Below are 20,748 nucleotides of genomic sequence, written 5' to 3'. Positions count from 1 at the left end.
TGTACAAAATGGTTGTAAAGAGACTCTAAATGAGAATTATTTCAACCATATAATCAGCAAACAGGTGCTCATACAAATATAAATAACGGAAATACATTTATGATATTTCATATCTGTGAGCAATGTGAGTGCATTTGCCTCTGTACACATATATCCATGTCATGTTGTTATTAGAATGACAAAGCGTTTACTTCCTATACGTTCATCACTCATAATAATAATAAATATAAAAAAAAGTTGTGCTTTATGCTTGATTAACAGGTAAATTGAAATGAAAATTACTCACATATAAACATTATGGGAAATTTGGGTTGGTTTGGGGTTGAAGCGCATCTAATCTTGAATTTATTTGAGATAGTTCTTTCTCAAAAAGGTGAATATGAGTGTATTCTAGCAGACAATGGATATGTTCATCTAATATAGCTTTCTTATGAGTATACTCAGTCAATTTAATTGAGTATGCGCAATTTCGGGAGGATACACGAGTTTGTACAAAACTGCAGGTCTGCAGCCTTAGATGAACTTTAAGATTCATCTGAAAACTGCAGACTTGGGATAACTATAAGGTACAGCCGAAAACTCCTGGCTTGAAGACTTGGACGAACTTTAAGGGGCATCCAAAAACTGCAGACATAGAGCCTTGAACGAAAAATAAGATAAAGTCAAAAACTGCAGACCTGTGCATCTATTACTCAGAAAATGCAAGTGTGCAGTTCTTGGCCGAGCTCTAAAGCTCACAATCTTGAGCACTCTCTTTGTCTGTTCGAAGTAAAGATATGGCAACAGATTGCATACATCAATAATCACTTGACAATCATACCGGAAGCCATATTAAGTGAAAAATGCAGTCCATACCGGTGTGAAGCTGGATTCAACCAACTCTAGTTAAAAAGCCATAGCCATATTAACCGGTGCCATATTCTTCACATTTTCTATATCATGTTCCTTCTGGACACCTCCCTACTGAATTTCAAGCTCTAATTCATCTATCTCTCATCCATATACAACCAATTTCAATCCAAAAAGTTCATTAATACACCTCTAATCACATCCAATTAGGCACTCAGCCATAACACAATCAACAATTCAATCACCCCCAGTTTAGTCAAGCTCATTAATACACCTTTTAACTCAAAATGTGACATTTTTTTTTCTCGTGATAAATGATTGAAAATAAAAAAAAAATTACATGCAACAGGGAAAGGTAGCATGTGGCGTACGTATTGAAAAAGCTTCAACAGCCAAACAAACCTTTTCATTTATTGTTAATTAGCAGAAAATCTACATCATGTTTTTGGATTTTTTCAACAAGTGTCACATAAAACATTCATATTATATACGTACGTACATAGTTTATATAGCTTTAAAAAAAGAATGAGCTTGAAAAGAGCTTTTCATGACTATGACTGTGAATTTTTTTTTTATCAAGAGTGTAAATGAAAAAGAATTAAAAGAGATTAATGCTTTACATTTATTGCTATGCAGACTCTGAAAAGTAAAAGTTTAATCATTGAATAAAATAATAAAAAAAAAAGATTTGAAACTTTGTCAGCATTGCTGAATGCGCACTTAGGGGGATGATAAAAAAAGGACTAAAATGTTCTCGTTGAGATAACAAATGCGGTATGTGGAACATGAAATATCCTTTCATATTCATCACATCCCCCTAAATCCAATAGAAATATCTCTTCAAAAAAAACAATCTGAGCAGATGCTCAAGAACTTTTATTTCAATTTCATTTATGCATTCATGATATCATAGACGAGTAAATGTGAGTGAATGAGTGAGAGAGAGATTGAAGGACTTGTGGAACAAAAAAAAAAGTTTTTCTTTCACTTGAACAAATAATGATATGTATGATGAGGGATGATAAGTAAGAGAGTTATTGATTTGTGATGGGATTGGGATGCATTTTGGATCGTTTGATTGGGTTTTTGGAATTTTTGTAGCTCGAGTGTTTGATGCACAAGCCTTGATTCAAGGTAAATTAGGAGGATCATGCCATTTGATCCAAAAGGACGTTCTCTCAAGTATACTTTGTGTCATATTCTTAAGCGAGACATAGTAGCTAAAAGCAATCATTTAGACCTGACAGATGAGTTCCAAACTCTGTATGATTCCTAAATATGAATTAAAAGGCACCTTGTATCACTCGGGATTTAAGATTGAGAGTGTTTTGGATTATTATGCTCACTGTGGAGCTCAGTGTACTAGAGTGAAATTTTCCATACAATATCCGAGCCCATTTCAAGCTCTGATCTTGTATGGCAAGAGTAGACTCCATAAAGCGAGCTTTCGAGCTATTCCCCTGCAATTAACGGCAATTAGCATTCAAAATCTACCAAAAAAATCAATTTAGCAATTTATGAATCTGAAGAATCTGAAGAGAATCTGAAAAGAATCTTTAAAAGACAAATAATTCTGAAAGTAAATCTCCTAAAAAATTCCTCGAAAAATTTGCTACAAAGTTAAAGCAATCGAATTTCCACAAATTAATCTTGATGTATTACCTGCTTGTTTACGTTTCTTATAAATATACACAATTTCTATAAAAATTTACTGAGGTAATCCATCATTTTTTATGGTGTAAGCTGTGTCTTACTTCGGTGTTGCTAAGTGGTATTATATTGGGCCAATATTGGGGGTTAATGTAGGCTTGTTTTGTCAATTTTTAATTATTTTATTGATTTTTAAATTGAACTCTAATCTTATTTTATGATTAAATTGAATCTCAGGGGGACAGCTCAGGTTACAAGTGACAAAAATTACAAAACATAAGAAAATTTGTCTTCTTTTAGATCCAAATAAGGCAAAATTAACGGGTTTTAAATCTAGTTTAGATGCTTTGTCAATTTACTCCCTAGCCTGGCTCTATCGTCAATTAAATATCACAAAACACCAGCAAAAACTTACAATTCTCTACCTAAAACCAATTATAGTGTCCAATCCTTCAGCATATCCCAATAAAATCAGTTGTTTGATATTTGAATTATCGTAATCAAACCATATTCATCCTATACTCACAACTTTAACCACACAAATCCTCATAAAAAGAGGTCATGTAATACAACTCAAAAAGACACTTTACAAGTCCTTTTTAAAAAGATGAATCTTAAATGAGTACATGAAGAAAAAATCTGAGAGCTTTTGATCCAAAAAGAAGATCAGAAAAAGAAACTCAATCAAGTTCATGGTTATTGGAATTTTATGGAAAAAAAGAATTTCTTGGGTTGTAATTTTTGAGGATAGGAAAAATATACTTCAGATTGACTCAGGGGTCATTCATGTATTAGGTTTAAATTTTAGATACAGCATCAAGCCGACGTAACTCTAACTTAGTGCCAGCTTTGAATCAAATCCCGCATTATACCAGCGTCATGCTGGACTGGGGCTGGATTTTAAATTTATTACCGATTTCAAGTTCCTATTCAGGTCAGCAACTACATTTTACTGCTAAAGGAATGGATCAGTTTTATTGACTTAAATTTATTACCGTTACGTAACTTACAAATGACCCCATTTCGTAAATATTTGATGATCGATTTCCTCACAAACATATTAGAGTCAAGAATTGTACTTGAGTATGTGCCCTTAAATTTATATCACAAGATCCTTAAAGCATCCTCACTTGTAACTTAAATTAAAGCTTTATCTCCAATAAACAACATCACTTCAATACATCCGTTAATAAAATAGAGTAAATATCGAGCTTTTTATCCCATACAATTAAAATTAACACAAAAAGCTTGTTCATGTTCATAGATTCTTTACTATAATGTGTATATAAATATATTTCCATTGTTCTCGAATGTTATTTGCTTAAAATATACAGGATATGCGCATATCTATCGAAATGCAACAGAGTTAAAATTAATTAAAAATTTTGTTCCTTTTTTCAATACAATTCATGCAGTTTTTTTTTATATATTATTTGTTGTTGTTGCTGTTCATTCCTGTTTTGTTTATACACAAACATGAGCGAATGAAGCAAAAAATTTGTTAACATATATCATGAATATTTTGGTTAATGAAAAGCCACAATTGTGCAATGTTGATATATTTTTTTTATTATATTTTATATTTTTCATCATATAATTGAGTGATGTTAGCAACCGCTTAAGGGGTTGATTCCAATATAATGGAGAATAATTTTTCATCAAGATCAAGTCTGAAAAAACTTTTTTTTTTCAAGCTTAAATGTTTGCAATTATCGAAGCGGTTTTTGTGTGGAGCTTGGATATTGGATAGGAGAAGAGATTGTAACATTGTTTGCTTTAAAAAATTTTTCATGGTGAGAAAGTTTTCATTTCCAATTATTTCTCAAGGAAAAATTAGTGTAGAATTTGTTGCAACTTTTTTGTACCTTTGTGGAAATTGGTTTTGATGAATTTTTATGTTAGCTGGTTTAAAGGGGATGTGGAATGAGTTATAAGGTTTAAATTTTTAAATTTTAATCAGCAAGTTTGTAACTTTCTATGTACAGAATCTATGTAAAGAGTCCATTTACAGAGATCTTTATGCTAAGTTCACCAACTCATTGGGTAGCAAGGTTGCCAGGACTGTAAGTGTTCAAACTCCAAAAGTCCAAAAGGTCCATCTTCTCTGGAGATCAGGACTCCAGTGAAAACCGAATTATTAAATTGGAGTCCTGCCAATCTACCAGGTTCTATGATATTTGTGGATCCTCAAACCAATGAAAAACGAAGTGATTAAGAATAAGTCATATTTACGTCAGATCGTTGACAATTGGGCACCAGGATCGCCATCGATATTTGCTCAAAATGTGGGATATGACCTGATTTAAATATTTTTAAAATATGACTCAAAATTAGAGTTTAAAACCGAATAAGTCGGTTAATCAATCTCCAATCTGAAACCAATCCTGCGTGACTTTTTATTGGTTCTGGATGCATCATTCAGAGTCCCTGTTCGGACCAAACTGACAAAGATAGCTCTTCCCCATCGCATAGCATTTTTGGAATTCGAACCCATGTCCTTCAACTTACTGTCGAATTTTCCTACCACTGAGCTAACGAGGGTTGTTAGGGAGCGTAACACAAAGCTCATTTAAACCTTCTTTCTCTATCCCATGCTCATTAAATAGCTCTCATTGTTGTTTTGGACCGCAGTACAAATCCAACAACAGTCTGTACTCAGATGTTTTAATCCAATTTCTACTATGCAGGTCCCCTTGAATTTTATAAGGAGTCGAGTCGAATATGCATAGCATAATAATCAAGTCTTTGTCCCAAACTCTGCTTTGAATTAAAAGAATAAGCTTTAATCAATATTTAATCATTCATTAAGCAGCAAATTAGATCCAATACGCTTCATTCTGACTCTATAAATTAGATCCAAAAACAAACTCCAATCTTCTACATTCATTACCTCAATACCCTTCGATGTCACGCTTCTTAATCCCCCTTAAAAATATCAACATCTAATTTTTTCCATACAAAAATTTCAATGGATACGCTATTTACATCTAATACCCTACAGGACATTTACCTCTATCATAAATAATTCAATCAAATATGAATTTTGTCATGCTTACTATGTATAAATAGATTATGGATGAAATCATTCATGAAATGATTTTGCTTATAATTTGATAATGTCTGATACCTTTAAGTGAATTAAATCAATAATTTTTACGTACAAAAGCTTTTATCGAGTCAAGAATTTTATGCCTGTATTTTTGTGTGACATGACTTGGACATGATGATGGTGTTTGGATGTTGTGAATGATGTTTTGGGGATTTGGGAATTTTTTGAATGCTTGTGATGTAGAAATTTGGAATGAAATTTGAATGCTTAATCACAGAGGTTGAAGTTGACTCGAATTGCATGAGGAGTGATTCGACTTAAGTCTAAACAAGCATAGAGCGGTCTCGCAAGAGTAGAGCAAGCTGAGAGTAAGACGATCAAGCTCTAGAGATCATCCTAACGCATCTTAGAAAGCTCTTTGCCTTTTAGGGTTTTCCATCCCATATCCGAGTCGACTTCAAGCTCTGCTTACGGTTGAACCTCAAAATTCTACCATCCATTCCAAAAAAATCACAATTTAGGAATCACTGCCATCATTTATACTTAATAGTTAATTTTTTTTTACATTTTCATCCTCAATACCTATTTACCTCCGATGCCTGCAACAACGCAAAAAATACACAAAAATTGTCAACGCCAAAAAAAATATAAAATCAGATCGTGGGAACTGAAGCATTTGGATCCATCATGGGATTTTCGTCGAGAGCTCGGAGCAAAAGTGCGTGGACTGTTAACTCTATTGGAGCATCCAATCAATATGGCACATTTGGCAAAATTATTCACGGCACAACTCATCATTTCCTGCAATTTTGATGTAAATTTTTTTTCTATTTTTTTATTTTTGCATGAACTATTCACGATATAACTGACCTTAGATAACATTTGGATATACATTGAACTGTGTTTGTCCAAAAAAAAGAGTGTATATAATGTATAATTGACAACGACCGACTGAACACAAGCAAACGATGATGATAATTCATTTTAATAATTTTTTTTTACTTCTCTTCTCTTTCTCTTCCGCAGAACGAATTGCAAATGGCATTACCGAACATTGACCTGAGCAAGTTATCGAAATTGCGTCAGCGGTTAGTGGCACCAAGTTTATTTAGCACGCAATATCTTTTTCCTGGTAATCAAGCATTCTTTCGCGATTTCATCATCTGTTGTGACTTTCACATGATGTTCATTGAACAATTGAAAATTGCCCTCATCAGTGAACTTTTACAGATGAATGACTCGTCAATTGAGACACTTAGCATCACCCGTGGCAATGTTAATAATAACACAGCTGCTAGTACATCTAACGATGATGACGATGACAACAAAGAGAAATGCTTTCAACAGGAATTCATTGTGAGTTGGCATTATGCATTCTATTCTGTTTCTAGCTTTTTTTTTATGTATATTATTCTACTTCCATGTTTTTGGATGTAGGGTGCTTTTTTTTGTGAACTTAATATTCATGAATATTCCACTTTTAATGTGAATTATTTTTTATGTTTGAAACGCGTTGAGACAATCGTAATAAATAGTTGCTATGCTGTCTTCTGCGCTTGATCTTTTGGGATTCATTTTGGTTTTAAGGGCTTACTTGATGTGGTGACTGAGTAAAGTAGAATCTGGGGTATCTATAGGCGAATCTGCCAGTACGGCAATAAGACTTCTGTGGCAGAATGGTTAGACAATTGACCGGATATCTGTATTACTCGTTTGTAAGTGCGTGGGTTCGATTCCCATCAGAGATGATCTGTCAATCATTATACAGAGTGTTACCAAAGTGTTACTAATTTTACAAAGATTCGCACATTACTCAAGTCATTACTCTTGGGAACGGTATTTAAATCCAGATTTTGATTAGCTTCTATTTATCCACTGTAAGTCTTAGGTCGTTATTAATGTGGGTGATCAGGTTTCTGTTCTTGTCTGCAAACCAGAACAGCACAAAGCGATGAATCGCATTTTCCGTCTTAAAATGGGTTTAAATCGGTCATCAAGGAATCTCCTCTAATCTTAGTGTTGATATGGCAACATGGCAGTGTCATACATTGTACTGTTTGGGATAGGTTGCTTCTGATAATTTATTGTCTTGTTAATAAATCTTCTTTTCCATTGTTGTATGTCAATTAACTTCCTAATTACAAAAAATTAAATATTCATGCACATAATTAGGGATATACCATGAGTATTCCTTGCCAATCTATAAGTTGTCCATATGACATATATTGGTACTTGCTTACAGATGGCGTCTGAAGCTTGCTCTATTGTTTGCTTCCGTCTGTCAATTACCAATAACAAGTTCAATACTATCCTTATCGACAACATCCTTCCAAGAGTTCTATGATAATCCACAAGCCATGTACTGTTGCTTAATACCATAAATTAATCATATTTTACAACAAAAACCACCAAATCCTTAAGCTTGCGTGGAAGTATTGAAATCTTTATAAATTGCACCTTTTGTATTCTTTTACTATAGTTTTGAATGTCAATTTACCTTCATCCACATCCATGTATATACAATATCTTTTCATACAATTTCTCTTCTCTTTCATGCGCAATCAATAAATTTTATCATCATTTTAATTTTCTATCATTTTCCATCCACCCACACACTTTCTAGTATTCATCATGAAACATCATCATAGTCAGTCATGAAATTTGTGGAATGAATAACATTGAGGATTATATTACGTATATACAATATTGTGAGCATGTATAAAAATGGTCGGGGTTGGAGAGTGAGATAGAGAAAATTGAGGTTGTTGAAAGATGAATAACAATGGTAAAGCTTTACTCTTACCTTACTATTCACATCATGCAAATTGAATCTTTCATGCCACACTTTTTTTATTTCTATCCCTACAGCATTTATATCTGTTTTACTTATTGATTTCCTTTTCATTCGTTGTGCAATTGACGTAATTATACAACAGCATGTAATGATGATGACGATAAATGGACCCTTGAAATTATTTTCCATTCCGTTCTATGCTTAACAGCTTTATTTCTTGTACTCGAAATAAAGAATCCACCCACAAAATTTATTCCTTGATCATAAATGGAGAGAATGAGTCTGACACAAAGGAAATTCCGAGAAAATTGGAATTGAAAAAAAGCACTTGAAGCACTTTTTGTGTGTGCTAGTCGCAAGCATTTTTTTTGTGCTTATTTTTGCTCTATCTCTTCCTTTTTATTCGCTCATGAATATTGAACAAAGGATTCATTTCTCGTTATTTTTATTCTGTTCCTTTATACTGCTTCTTAATGAAGTGTTTCATGAAATTTTTACCCGATTTATTCTTCATCTTGAGTACTAAAGATGATTCTTTGATTTCTCTTGCAAGTCCTTCTCGCTCAAGTATAGTTTCATAGATAATAAAACACTTGGAGCTGTTTGTAGTTATGGTAATTGAGTTCCGTTTGATGATGATACAATTCGGGGAGAAGAATTGCGATTTTTTTGTGAAATTCGATTATTATTTCAATGACTTCTTTGTGATGGTTTGGAAGAGAAATGAGATGCTTGTGGTATGAATCGATTTTTTTTCTCAACTTATTATTGCTTTAAAGCTTCCGGCTTTTAGGAGCTTTTTGTAAGATGTTCTTAAGTATGGCATAAAATTTGGGACTTAACTCTTGACTTTTTGGTCTTGTTTTTGTAATTCTTTGTTGAGATATTGGTATGGAATTGTCCAATGAAGGGGTAACATTAGATTGATACTGATTTAAGGGGCGTATTCAGGAGGAAGATGGGTGTTGGTTTAGGGATCAACATCCTCTTCCTCCCAAGGACTACGTTCTTGACTGGTATACAATTTCACTATCAAGTTGACAAAAATACGATATAACTTATCATCAAATGGACATAAACTAGCCATCAACTAGTTATAACGTATTTTTGTCTACTCGGGACTCTATTATGTGCACTAACAGGTTTACATAGCAGCCTGGAATGCAAACGGCAAGTGAACGACGAAAAGTCCGACGCCAGGTCGACGTGACTATGGTATTCGGTGAAATATAGTCTTAGGTTAGGGGTTTACGTTAGGTTAGGCTCACGTTGGCTTAAAGTCAGATGTAGATGCAATATGTAGACGCTTTTCATTTTATGTGTCGAGGATACACAAACCGAGTTGGTGTAACTAACAGCAATAAAGTACCCAAATTCAACTAAACTTTCCATGAGATCGAACTCTGGACCTTTGAGTCGATTGCCTGACTTCTTAACCAACTAGACCATTGCAGCTTTTACGTTGCTACCTTCATTTGTGTCACTCGTGCACAATGATACAATTCGAGTCAACGTTGAGCTCTTAAAATGACAAATATTTTAAATCATCAATAAAAGCTACAAATTTGAGCTAAAGGACTCAAGACTTCTCAAAACCCCAACTTCTCAAAGCTACAAGTTCAAGTTAAAGGACTCAAGACTCTCTAAACCCCCAACCATAGTACCTCCCAAAAAAGCGCTCAAATCTCAAAAGCACTCCATAAAATCCAATCTTTATTCTTCGCTTTCCCTGAAAAAATAATAATAAAAAGTGGAAAAAGTACACGAACAACGAATAATGGAGATGACGATGATTGAAATGTTGTTCTTCTTCTTTTCCTTAAAATGATGGAATTATTAAATAATAAGTTTTTCAATTTACGTAAATTTTTATTCACTCTAAATTGAAAAAAAAGGAGCTGCATCTTATTTTCCTTTATATTTCCGGGATTTCTTTGCACATTCTCAACATTGCTTGAGACAACAAAGAAGCTTAAGTTCCATTTTAAGCTTTCTTTGTCTTGTCGAGCTTTTGTGTGCGAGAACTACAAAAAAAGGAGAAGTTTTTTTTCGTGGTGGCAAAAGTTTTATGACGTCTTAAAGTTTTCCATTTATAATCAGGCATCCATGACAATGGAAAGCAATTTTGTGGATGTTGAACTTTATGCTGAACAAATTCCCACAGTTTATTATTTACCTGAGCGGGTAAGTAATACTATTACGTCATTTCAAAAGCTTCCGTTGAGGAGCGGATGTATTTTAACCCAATGATTTGTTTATGGAATTTTTAATGAGTCATCAGTACGATGGAATAAATCATAAGCAGCAATGTTGAAACTTATTTTTAAACAATTTTTTTAAAAAGAAAATGCGCTAAAAAAAGGGATTGAAAAGTTTGATTGAATTTGCAGTAAGGATTTTAAAAATAGACAGCGAGGAAAAAAACTTTTTTTGACTGCAATATTGCGTAGTACCTTTTTATGCTGTTTGGTTTTGTATTTCAAGATTGAGTTGTTAGGGTGTGGATATTATATTGAAGTCAAGGTAAAGAGAGATTAGTGTTCAATTACAGTTTGAATGTCTTTGTATCGTATATTGGGTATGAAGGAGATTTAAAGGGGAAATTGTGTAGGAAGAAGTGAGGATTTATATCGTTCAATGTGATGTCAATGACGAAAGGATTTAATGTGTTTTTGTAAAATGTAAATATTTATCTTTGGTAAGGTTAAAGGGGCTGCCTTAACAAATTTTCCGGGCTGCACAGGCTTCATTGCCACACCAGATGCACTTCTACGTTGTCAGGTTGATAGCAAGACATGAATACGTGCCTTGACGGCTACGTACTTCCTTAATTTGCTGGCCATACAGAGCAATTCTGATCCTCTCAGATATCGCCTGAAGCATGCTTAATCGTTGGCTACTGCTTGCCAATTTACAACAATTTGGCATTTTTTAACACAACCTCATGACTTTCTCAAACCAATTACATTGGAAGCTACAAAGAGGTGACTACAAGAATGTAAAAACATTACACAACAATTCATGAACCTGAACAGCAATTAAATTTCAAAATGTAAATCAACAAAAAAACATGAAAACTTCAGGATAAACTTCAACAAAGAATCCTCACAATAAAATTTTCAATTTTCTCATTTTACAATCAACAAGTTCCAAGAAAAGGAAAAAGCTTGAAACATTCCACTTCAGTTCAAATTCATTTTTCATTATGCTCCCATTAAAACAATCCAATAACCTTTAGTTCATCAAACTTTTTCAAAGATTTTTGTCATAAAGTTGGATAAACAAAGCAGTAAAGAATAAACAAAAAACATACTCGAAAATTCTGTCTGAGTGAGGGATGATTTGTAAGTTATGTCATGATTTGTTGAGATTTAGAACAAGTAGGAAGCCTTAGGGGTTTTGAGATTATGTAGAGTTGGAAGTTAGGTTGGATTACATATATGTATATGGAGAGATTATATGGGAAACTGTTGATTTTAATTTACTCGAGTTCAAACAAATAAGAAAATTTGAGTTAACTTTGAGCTCTGACTGACTATGGTTCATATCAAGGACCGGTTGAGAGCAATAAGACGATTTCTTAATTTCGTTGCAAGCTGTACTTGAGTTGTATAGACCAATTACCGATACCAAATGCAATGATACCTCTTCTACCCCATAAGACAACGAGCATGTCCATTTACTCATGTACTAATGCTTGAAAAACAGCTTCCAGCATTAGTGTAGTGTATGTAGGATACAATCAGTAATGCCTTTAAATGAGTGGTTCGAATCCCACTGTAAATTGTAGGTCTGGATTTAAATTTGGTGACTTAGAAATTTCCTATTGCGCTGACATGGTTTGGCTAGATCCGAATCTCTTTGAAGTCTACTTTGAACTCTGAAAGGGTTTCCGATGCCGGGACCGGGATCGAGACTTCTCGAGTACTATGTAGCACATGGATTGTAGCTAAGGTTTCTCGAAGACTCAGTTTTAATCTCGTCAAATTCTCAACCGATACTACCAGAAATCTCGGTCTCGGTCTCGTTCTCGGCAAGTTCACGACAAACTCTTGAGTGTTTGTGGACTTCGAGACCGAGACTTCGGGAAACCTTAGCTACAACCCATGTAAAACATAATTACAAGTCATCATTTACAACCGTCTCCCAAGCAAATTCATCTGAAACTTTTTAACATACACGACAGCTTATCTCTTCATCTCTTCAATCCTTTACATAACATTAAAATTTCAAGCTCTTCTCGAAAGGAAACCCCTTCAGCCAAGCAACAAAAAAAGGAACAATGAAGACAAGAGTATGCTGAAAAAAAAAATCATTGAACACAGAAAAGCTCTTTTTGCATACAAAACAATGAAAAATACACAAAATAAAATAAAAAATCAACATGTTGGTAAATTGGCAATAAAAATCACAAAAATTTTCCTCATAAAAGCTCTAAATTAAATGTAGAACAAAAAGAAGAAATACATTGTGAGAATCCTCAATTTACACCCCATTTTGTGTTGCTGTATAGCTCCAAAAAAAGTGAAATAACATGAACAGAACTTTTCGCACCACAATATACATTAAAAAGTTTTTTTTTACATCCATTTCCAATTTTCATACAAGCTTTTTTCATCTCTGCTGCTTTTTTTCCTATATTATAACACAATATCAATGTCATCAACAGGTGAGAGCAGAAACCATTAGCACAATGCGTGTAATTGGAAAATTCATTGGTTTTGTGGTGTCACGTTTATATTCTTATGATGGCTATCGTAATTCATTGGTCGATCAGAAGCAGATGAGCATTAGAAATTTGGTAAGTTAGATATTTTAATAATTTTATTTTTTTGTGTGATGTGGTGCTGATTATGGATGAAAGGATATTTATGACAAAGTTGGTTTTTGTGGTTGATTTTGATGATCAAAGGCCAATTAATGTTGAGTGACAACTTGATGGTTTTTAAGGATGTTTGGATGATTATTTGATTACTTTGATGTTGACACAGTCAGCAGAGATTAAAGGGTTAGCAGGACAACTTGGACAGAAATCATCAAGAGGAAACATGTCCCCTAACAGGCAAAAAGCATGTCATGGTACAGAAATATAATTACGGTACCTAAAAGCGGTCTGTTTGACTGTTAGGGATGTTTATGTGACTAGTTGCTCGTCTGGGTCCAAGACGGGATTATTCTCCAAAGCATACAACAAAGAAATGGCTGAAAAACCAGCCTAGAGCAGCACAGAATTCAAAATCGGATTTGGTTTTGAAAAGTCGACTCAAGTCGACTCGACTCTGTATAAAATTCGATTCCACTTAGAGCTCTGAGTGTGACACTAATCTGGATCGAAAATCGTGTAATCTGGCCTGAGGCAAGATGTTCAGTCATTTCAACGTAGTGTGTCTTCCTATAGCTATCCACAGAAGCAGACATACAACCAGTCAAACAAAAAGCTGTCAACTCTTCCAAAGCCTCACTCTGAAAACTCAATCTACAAATCCCAAAGTTGCAGAACAAACCATCCAACCAAAAACTCATCACCACCAAAAACCAGCACAACAATTCTCTCCAAACTGAACCACATATAAAATAAATCCAATAAATTTCACATTTTATATCATTTTCTCTCCATATCCAACAGATTCGTCCGGATTTCGATGTAAAAAGTATTGTACACCGTGCAATCAATGGCCGCAAGTTGCTTGTGACAATACCATGGCTCGTTGAGTATCTCACCATGCTTGACTTTATAACAATTCGACTAGATTATTATCGTGAAGTCTTCCAAATCCTATATACATTATATATGAGAATAAATACAATTGATGGACATGATATTGGTGTATGTGTAATGCCACAATCAAAATTTATTATACGTGCCTGTCTCGGATGGCTTTTTGAGCATCCATCTATACCTGAAGATTATTACAATTCAAATATGATGATAAATCTTAATGTGACAACAGCTCAATGTATTACATCAAATGAGCCTGTTGAATTGAATCCACATTTAGAGAATGCAATACATTCATCATGTCCATTTCTAGCTGATTTTCGTGTCTCAATGATGCCACAACGTATGACAAAGGCTGTCTCACGAACCGGTCGATATCGACACATAACAACAAAGATTCAAGACAAGTCATCGACAAGTGTCACAAATATGAAGACACAAGGAAATCATGAAAGATTAGTTGAGGCATTTTTAGCATCACAAAGTCTATCCGTCCGTAAAATTGTTGATTTTACGATTGATCGAGTTACATCAGCCGTTATAAAGGACTTTCAAGTGCGTCATGTACTGTCCATCCGTAAAGAAGCTAGAATTTGTGTCGAAATGGAAGTGCCAAAGGTAAAAAATGTTGACAGCATGAAGAAGAAAATGAGAGAAATTTTCTATCAACATTACGAGCGTCTTCTTAATCAATGGAATGATGACATCTTATCAAATTGTAAGTCGAGAATTGAGTCATCATTTGACGCTTTACTGCCAATTGAGACACTAAATGATGTCAAAAAGACTTTAATAAATATCACAATTGAAAAGACAAATGCGAAACTTGAGCATTGGCGTACGACAAACATATCCATTGAGATTTTCTCAAAAGACATACATGTTGATGCGATAAAATTGATGGAAAGTCATCAGCAGCAGATAGGGAATAGTACAACGAATAAACGTACATCATCAAATATGATTATTGACTTATCAGCCGAAATACATCCATCAGAATATTTTCAATCATTGCAAATGCAGTTACATCGTGCAAGTCTACATGCTGAAAAAATTGACGAAAATGATATTATAAAATTATTGGATTTGACAGGGAATGTATTGGATAAACAAATACTGCCAACGAATGCATATCGGAATATTGCCTTTTACATTTTACAATTAGTGCTGCTGTTAAGTAAGTAGTTATGTCTGTAGTAAAGTCTGAATAGAATTTTCCTCTCTCTGTCTGAATGACTAACGTTGTGTAATGTAATCAAGCTAGCCCTTTTTTGGAATTTTTTGTTGAGGAGAGGGGAGTGCTGCTTCCTATAAACTCTGAACGTTCGCCATTCAACTGCATACCCATTTACTTGAGTATCTTTACTCTACTGAGTAGTTGGAAGCTTTTTGAGTATTTTACATGCTGTAGACTTACAGCATTGATGAATATGATGCAAATAGACTTTATATGAATTTTCGGCATTTAAAAGCTATTTAAATTATTATTGAGGGGATTTTAAGTTAAAAATACATCAAATTTTAATTGTTCATAGACTAAGCATGAGTTCTGTGCAAATTTAAGCAATTTTCATGTTTTTAACGATTGAATAAATAGAATTAGAGCAGTATGAAGGACTTAATGGATCTTGAAACCATAAAAATTCTAAATGGAATCTAAAGAAAGCTAATTCTCAATAGTCTATGTGTTTTTAAAGCTTCGGTATTGCATTCTATATAGTCAAGTGCCGCATTTGCTTGCCATGCATAAAGGTCTGTTGCAGCAATAAATTATTGAAGTGCATAGATAAGAGAAAAGATTTTTTGTAATTTATATATAGCACATGGCTTTTATATTCCTTAAAAGTCGAGATCTGAATGTTTGGGTATTTCTTAATTAAGTGCTTCCAAAAGTATAGTCGGTGAAAAGAGTAGTCAGGAAGGAATACGATTCTAAACCAGTCAGCTTCTGTCCCTCTGTCCTTCTGTCCTTCTGTCCTGTCTGTGTCCTTCTGTCCTTCTGTCCTTCTGTCCTTCTGTCCTTCTGTCCTTCTGTCCTTCTGTCCTTCTGTCCTTCTGTCCTTCTGTCCTTCTGTCCTTCTGTCCTTCTGTCCTTCTGTCCTTCTGTCCTTCTGTCCTTCTGTCCTTCTATCCTTTTTCATTCTGTCCTTCTGTCCTTCTGTCCTTCTGTCCCTCTGTCCTGTCTGTCCCTCTATCCCTGTGTTTTATGTCCTGTGTCCCTGTGTCCCTGTGTCCTGTGTCTCTGTGTATCCTTCTGTCTTCCTCTTGTTATCCCTTCTAGGAACTTTCTAGTCACCCAAGTCCCACCCTTCCTCCTCACCCACTTTCCTTAAATTTCCAACCTTCTAACCTTATACAGCACCAATACTTCCAAAAAATCGACACAAAATTAAATTAAACCTCTTGAAAAGACATCACCATGAGTTCATTAAGATCTTATCAACCTTTTTTTCTCAATTTTCTTGAAGAATATTGACTTTATCTACAAATCTCCAATTTCCATCATCAACAGTGTCTCTCTGACTGTTGTCTATGTAAACCCCTCACCTCTCACTCAATTTCAATGTTAATTGAATTTCAATTTCAAATCGATTTTGACGTAAAACGATTTTAATGACTCCTCATTGATTATTTTGTCATTTTCTCATTCCTATCTGCTTCTTTTTTTCAGTTGCAAATCGTCCTGAGCTTATTACAAAAGAATTTCTTACAAAGCTTTTTATTGTGTGGCATCATGAAAAGCTCTTGAATTTTACAACATCATTACGACAGGAGAACAAGAAGAAGGATGGCATTGAGGACGATGATGAAGAATTAAAATCCACACAAAATAATCGTCTAAAAGTCAATAATTTTATATTCTGTAATGTCATAAGTACGAGATTTATATTGACAATGCAGGGAAAGAATCGTAAGAATTTTGAAGCATATGGATATTTTTTGATTGAATTGATTAAGGAACAGTTTATAACGGTTGATGATGTAAATGAACTGAGCGTTGGATTATACAAGCATGAATGGAGCAAGGTTTGTTATTCCTTTTTAATTGCTAAGTAAACATCAAATGAATATGGATGACCGAGGGACATAAATGATGATGGGACCGCCAGGGAGCTTTTGAGGCTGCTGTAGCATTCAAACCTTTTTTTGATTGGACATACCATATGGACACCATTTGGTTGCCAAGCGCCATTTGGCAGTTTCGCCATTTGACATAAGCCTCATTTGACAGCAGCCATATGGACGCCATTTGACAGCAGCCATATGGACGCTATTTGACAGCAGCCATATGGACACCATTTGACCACAGCCATATGGACGTTATTAGACAGCAGCCATATGGACGTCATTTGACAGCCAGGACGTCATTTGACAGTGCCGTATGACGTCACTTGACAGCACCATTTTGACCACAGCCATATGGACGTTATTAGACAGCAGCCATATGGACGTCATTTGACAGCAGCCATATGAACGCAATTTGACAGCATTAGTAAAAGAGCTTTAGCCGAGCCCTAAAAGCTCCATGACAAATCCTTCCTCATTTGTGTCTCTCGGGAAGTTATGTCTGTATGTTTCATTGACGAATGACCTTCTCTACCTCAACCCTAAAATCCATTTCAATTTCCTCTCTCTCTTTTTTCATTATCATCCACAGAATACACTCGACGACATCGCATTTCTGATTCAGCATGTTAAAAGCTTTTTACCATCATCAGATGATAGTGCACAATCGCATTTGTTTATGGAACTCGTTGCAGATTTGGCGAGGGAAATGGAAAATTTTTAAGAGAATTTTGTGTGAGTCATTGAGAAGCATAAAGTTTTTTTGTTTGTTACAGCAACAAAATACTGTATGTCATGTACGGAATATAAGCTCATTCTACAAATGCTCATAAATGAATACTCTTATGTCATGTTATACGTTTTGATGATTATGATGATGATTGTGACAGAAAACTTTCGACATGGATTTTTTATTTTTATTTTCCCGTGAATGTAAAGACTTTGTGGATTAATGATTAGGATGTGGATGAAAAATACTTGTTGATAACACTTTTTTATTTGGAGATTTTTTTTAATTAATTTAATATTTTTTAATCATTTTTTAATTTTTGTTAAATTTCATGGAAACTAATCTTAAAGCTATGACTTTTAAGTTTAAACTTTAAGAAACTCATTATAAACTTGAATATTTTTTGTAATTTTTTAATTTGAATAAAATGATTTTTTTGTGACTTGAAAATCTTTTTTTAGAACTTGAATTTAGTATTCAGTCAGATCTACTCAAGTCAACTTTTCCATGCAAAATCCGAGTCGACTTCAAACTCTTGAATTTTCTTAAGTTTATGTTCTAAAATTTTTGTTGAATATTGAGTAGGGCGGCCATTTGCTGTAATTTTGCCGGGATGCTGATGTACTTTTCTACCTTGCTGCTGTGTTCCGATATACTTACTTACTTCGCTAGTCGTATAGATCAGTTGTGATCCATGAACTCCTACAAAGATCTGTCCGGAAAATTAGCCTCAAAATGTCCCGATTTTTAAACAAGTCGAAAACTCTATACAAAGATTGTATGGATAAATTAATTATAGGTGAAATGGACAGTGATGACGAGGAGTTGGACAAAGGCATACGAGGGTTTTTGGAGGACAACTTCTACTCCATTGATAAAGAAATAACGAAAAAAAAACGAATTCTTTCCCGAAAAGCTTTTTGTTACGCCCTTAGCATCGACTCAGGGGTGGAGTCAGGATGGAATTTGAGGTTAAAATCACAACTTGACAATTTTTTTCGATTTGCTGACGTTTAAAAAATAGAGAAAAATCCTTCCCTAAATAATTGGACAACCCCTACCTTTAAAAATATCTGGCAATTATGATGGGTCAAATCAAAGCATTTCAAATTTACTCTACTGCTCAGGTTTAAAGCCAATAATTGACCGTTTTTCAAAAATGGTAAGAAAGAGTAAAAGAAGAAGATTTGACCCCCACAATCCCCCTGAATACGACCTCCTATGCAGCAGCCTATGCTTCTATTTCAATTCTTCAATTCAATATTTTCTCACATTATTCCCAAAATTCATTCAAATCTCAATTATATTTAATAGACTTACTCAATAATTTTTACATATTTCTCAATTACTCTTCAATTTAAATTTGCCAGTTTTCATGCCTAAATAATTGTTACCTCTTCAAAATCATCTTCCGTCAATAATGCTGAAAAATCGAAAAAATAAAATAAAAATTAACAGATTTCATCACGAACACATGTTTTGGTCAACATTTTAAATCTTTTTATTTGTGATTAATGATAGACATTTACTCTTTTTATGTTTGATTTCATGCTTTCAGCAGAACACATTATTCAAAATGTTAAGCATAAACATATTACATAAATTACAATTTTTATTTTTCACGTCAAATTGTTTAATTTTAATTGAATTTTTAGGATACATAATTTTTGAAATACAATATTTTTTAAAGATCTAAAGATTAAGGAATGTAATGGATTTTTTTTGTAATTTTAATAAATGATAAAATAAAATAAAAATAATGGAACTAAATTGACAATCAAAATAAGGAAATTATATGATATTATAAAATAATGAATTTAAATTTAAATTTTAAATGAAATTTTTAATTTAAAATTTTATAAAAACTTGAAAAACTCCAAAAGTTTTGAAATTTAATTTTTAAAAAATGTTTTGATTTTAAAATTTAAAAAAATAAAAAAGTTTTGGTTCAAATTTTTTTAAAAAGTATTGATTTTAAAATTTTAAAATTTTAAAAAATTAATTTGATTTTAAATTTTTAAAATTTGTAAAAATTCAATTTAATTTTTAAAATGATTGTAAAATTTTATTTTAAATTTATAAAAAAAAGTTTAAATTTAAGTTTAAGAAAATTTTTTCTTTTTAGAAATCTTTAACTTTCAATTTCAATTCACGTCTCGAAATCAAATGAAATATTTAAGTTAATTATCAAGGACATCCATTAAGCAACCTTCCCGAAATTCATCTAAAAAAGAACTTTTTTTATTCGTGTCGCATTGATATTCTCAGCATTTTCATTATTAATAACTTCCGTCATAATTTATATCCTTAGTCATGAAATTAAATAATATATATATATTTTTTTACATTTTTCCATATCTAATACACAGCAGCACATGCTACCTTAAAGTCATATCTACATACAAATTTATTTTTGTCCATGCTATAAAAATTTCTCTAGATTACAAAAATTGAAAAAAGGTGGAAATATAAAATTTTTGGGAACCTTTTTATTCTAATCCCTACTAGATCCTGTTATTTAATTTTGTCTCTTTTTTTGCAATTTTAAATTGTGTTCATAAATTCAAAAAAATAAAATAGAATATACTTTTGTTCTTATGGAGTGACTTTAGCGCATTTTTGTCTAATTGATCAAAAATTGAATAATTAACGGCTTTTTGAAATTCAAATTTTCTAACGGTTTTTGAAAATTTGAAAAATTTCTGTGAAATGTTGTTAATACAAGAGCTCGTAGTTGACTTGAGTTGACTTTTGAGACTTTTCCATACAATATTCTAGGTCGACTTTGAGCTCCTATTAATTCGATAGAAAATAATATTGTAACGGTTATTCAAATTCAAAATTCATGAGTAAACTTTGATTCGTAGCCAACTTAATAAACATAGAAATTA

At 33.2% G+C, this 20,748-nt stretch overlaps 1 protein-coding gene across 1 annotated transcript in view; it reads left to right on the top strand.

Moving 5' to 3' along the window:
* dlt (codanin-1 like protein dlt) overlaps positions 1 to 18,184 on the top strand; it is a 36,561-nt gene extending 18,377 nt beyond the window's left edge. Inside the window, exons 3-8 of the mRNA XM_070647014.1 lie at positions 6,206 to 6,362; positions 6,575 to 6,904; positions 13,012 to 13,143; positions 13,969 to 15,238; positions 16,733 to 17,088; positions 17,720 to 18,184. Of these exons, the coding sequence (XP_070503115.1) occupies positions 6,206 to 6,362; positions 6,575 to 6,904; positions 13,012 to 13,143; positions 13,969 to 15,238; positions 16,733 to 17,088; positions 17,720 to 17,851 (2,377 nt within the window). The 3' untranslated portion in view covers positions 17,852 to 18,184. The remainder of the gene's footprint in view (positions 1 to 6,205; positions 6,363 to 6,574; positions 6,905 to 13,011; positions 13,144 to 13,968; positions 15,239 to 16,732; positions 17,089 to 17,719) is intronic.
* The last annotated feature ends 2,564 nt before the right edge of the window (positions 18,185 to 20,748 follow it).

This window comes from Chironomus tepperi, unplaced genomic scaffold, assembly GCF_022539635.2.
Source record: "Chironomus tepperi strain 1889 unplaced genomic scaffold, CSIRO-AGI_Ctep_v1 contig_369, whole genome shotgun sequence".
NCBI classification, from domain to species: domain Eukaryota; kingdom Metazoa; phylum Arthropoda; class Insecta; order Diptera; family Chironomidae; genus Chironomus; species Chironomus tepperi.
The sequence above is the reverse complement of the archived record's forward strand: the minus strand, read 5'-3'. Positions and strand labels throughout refer to the sequence as shown.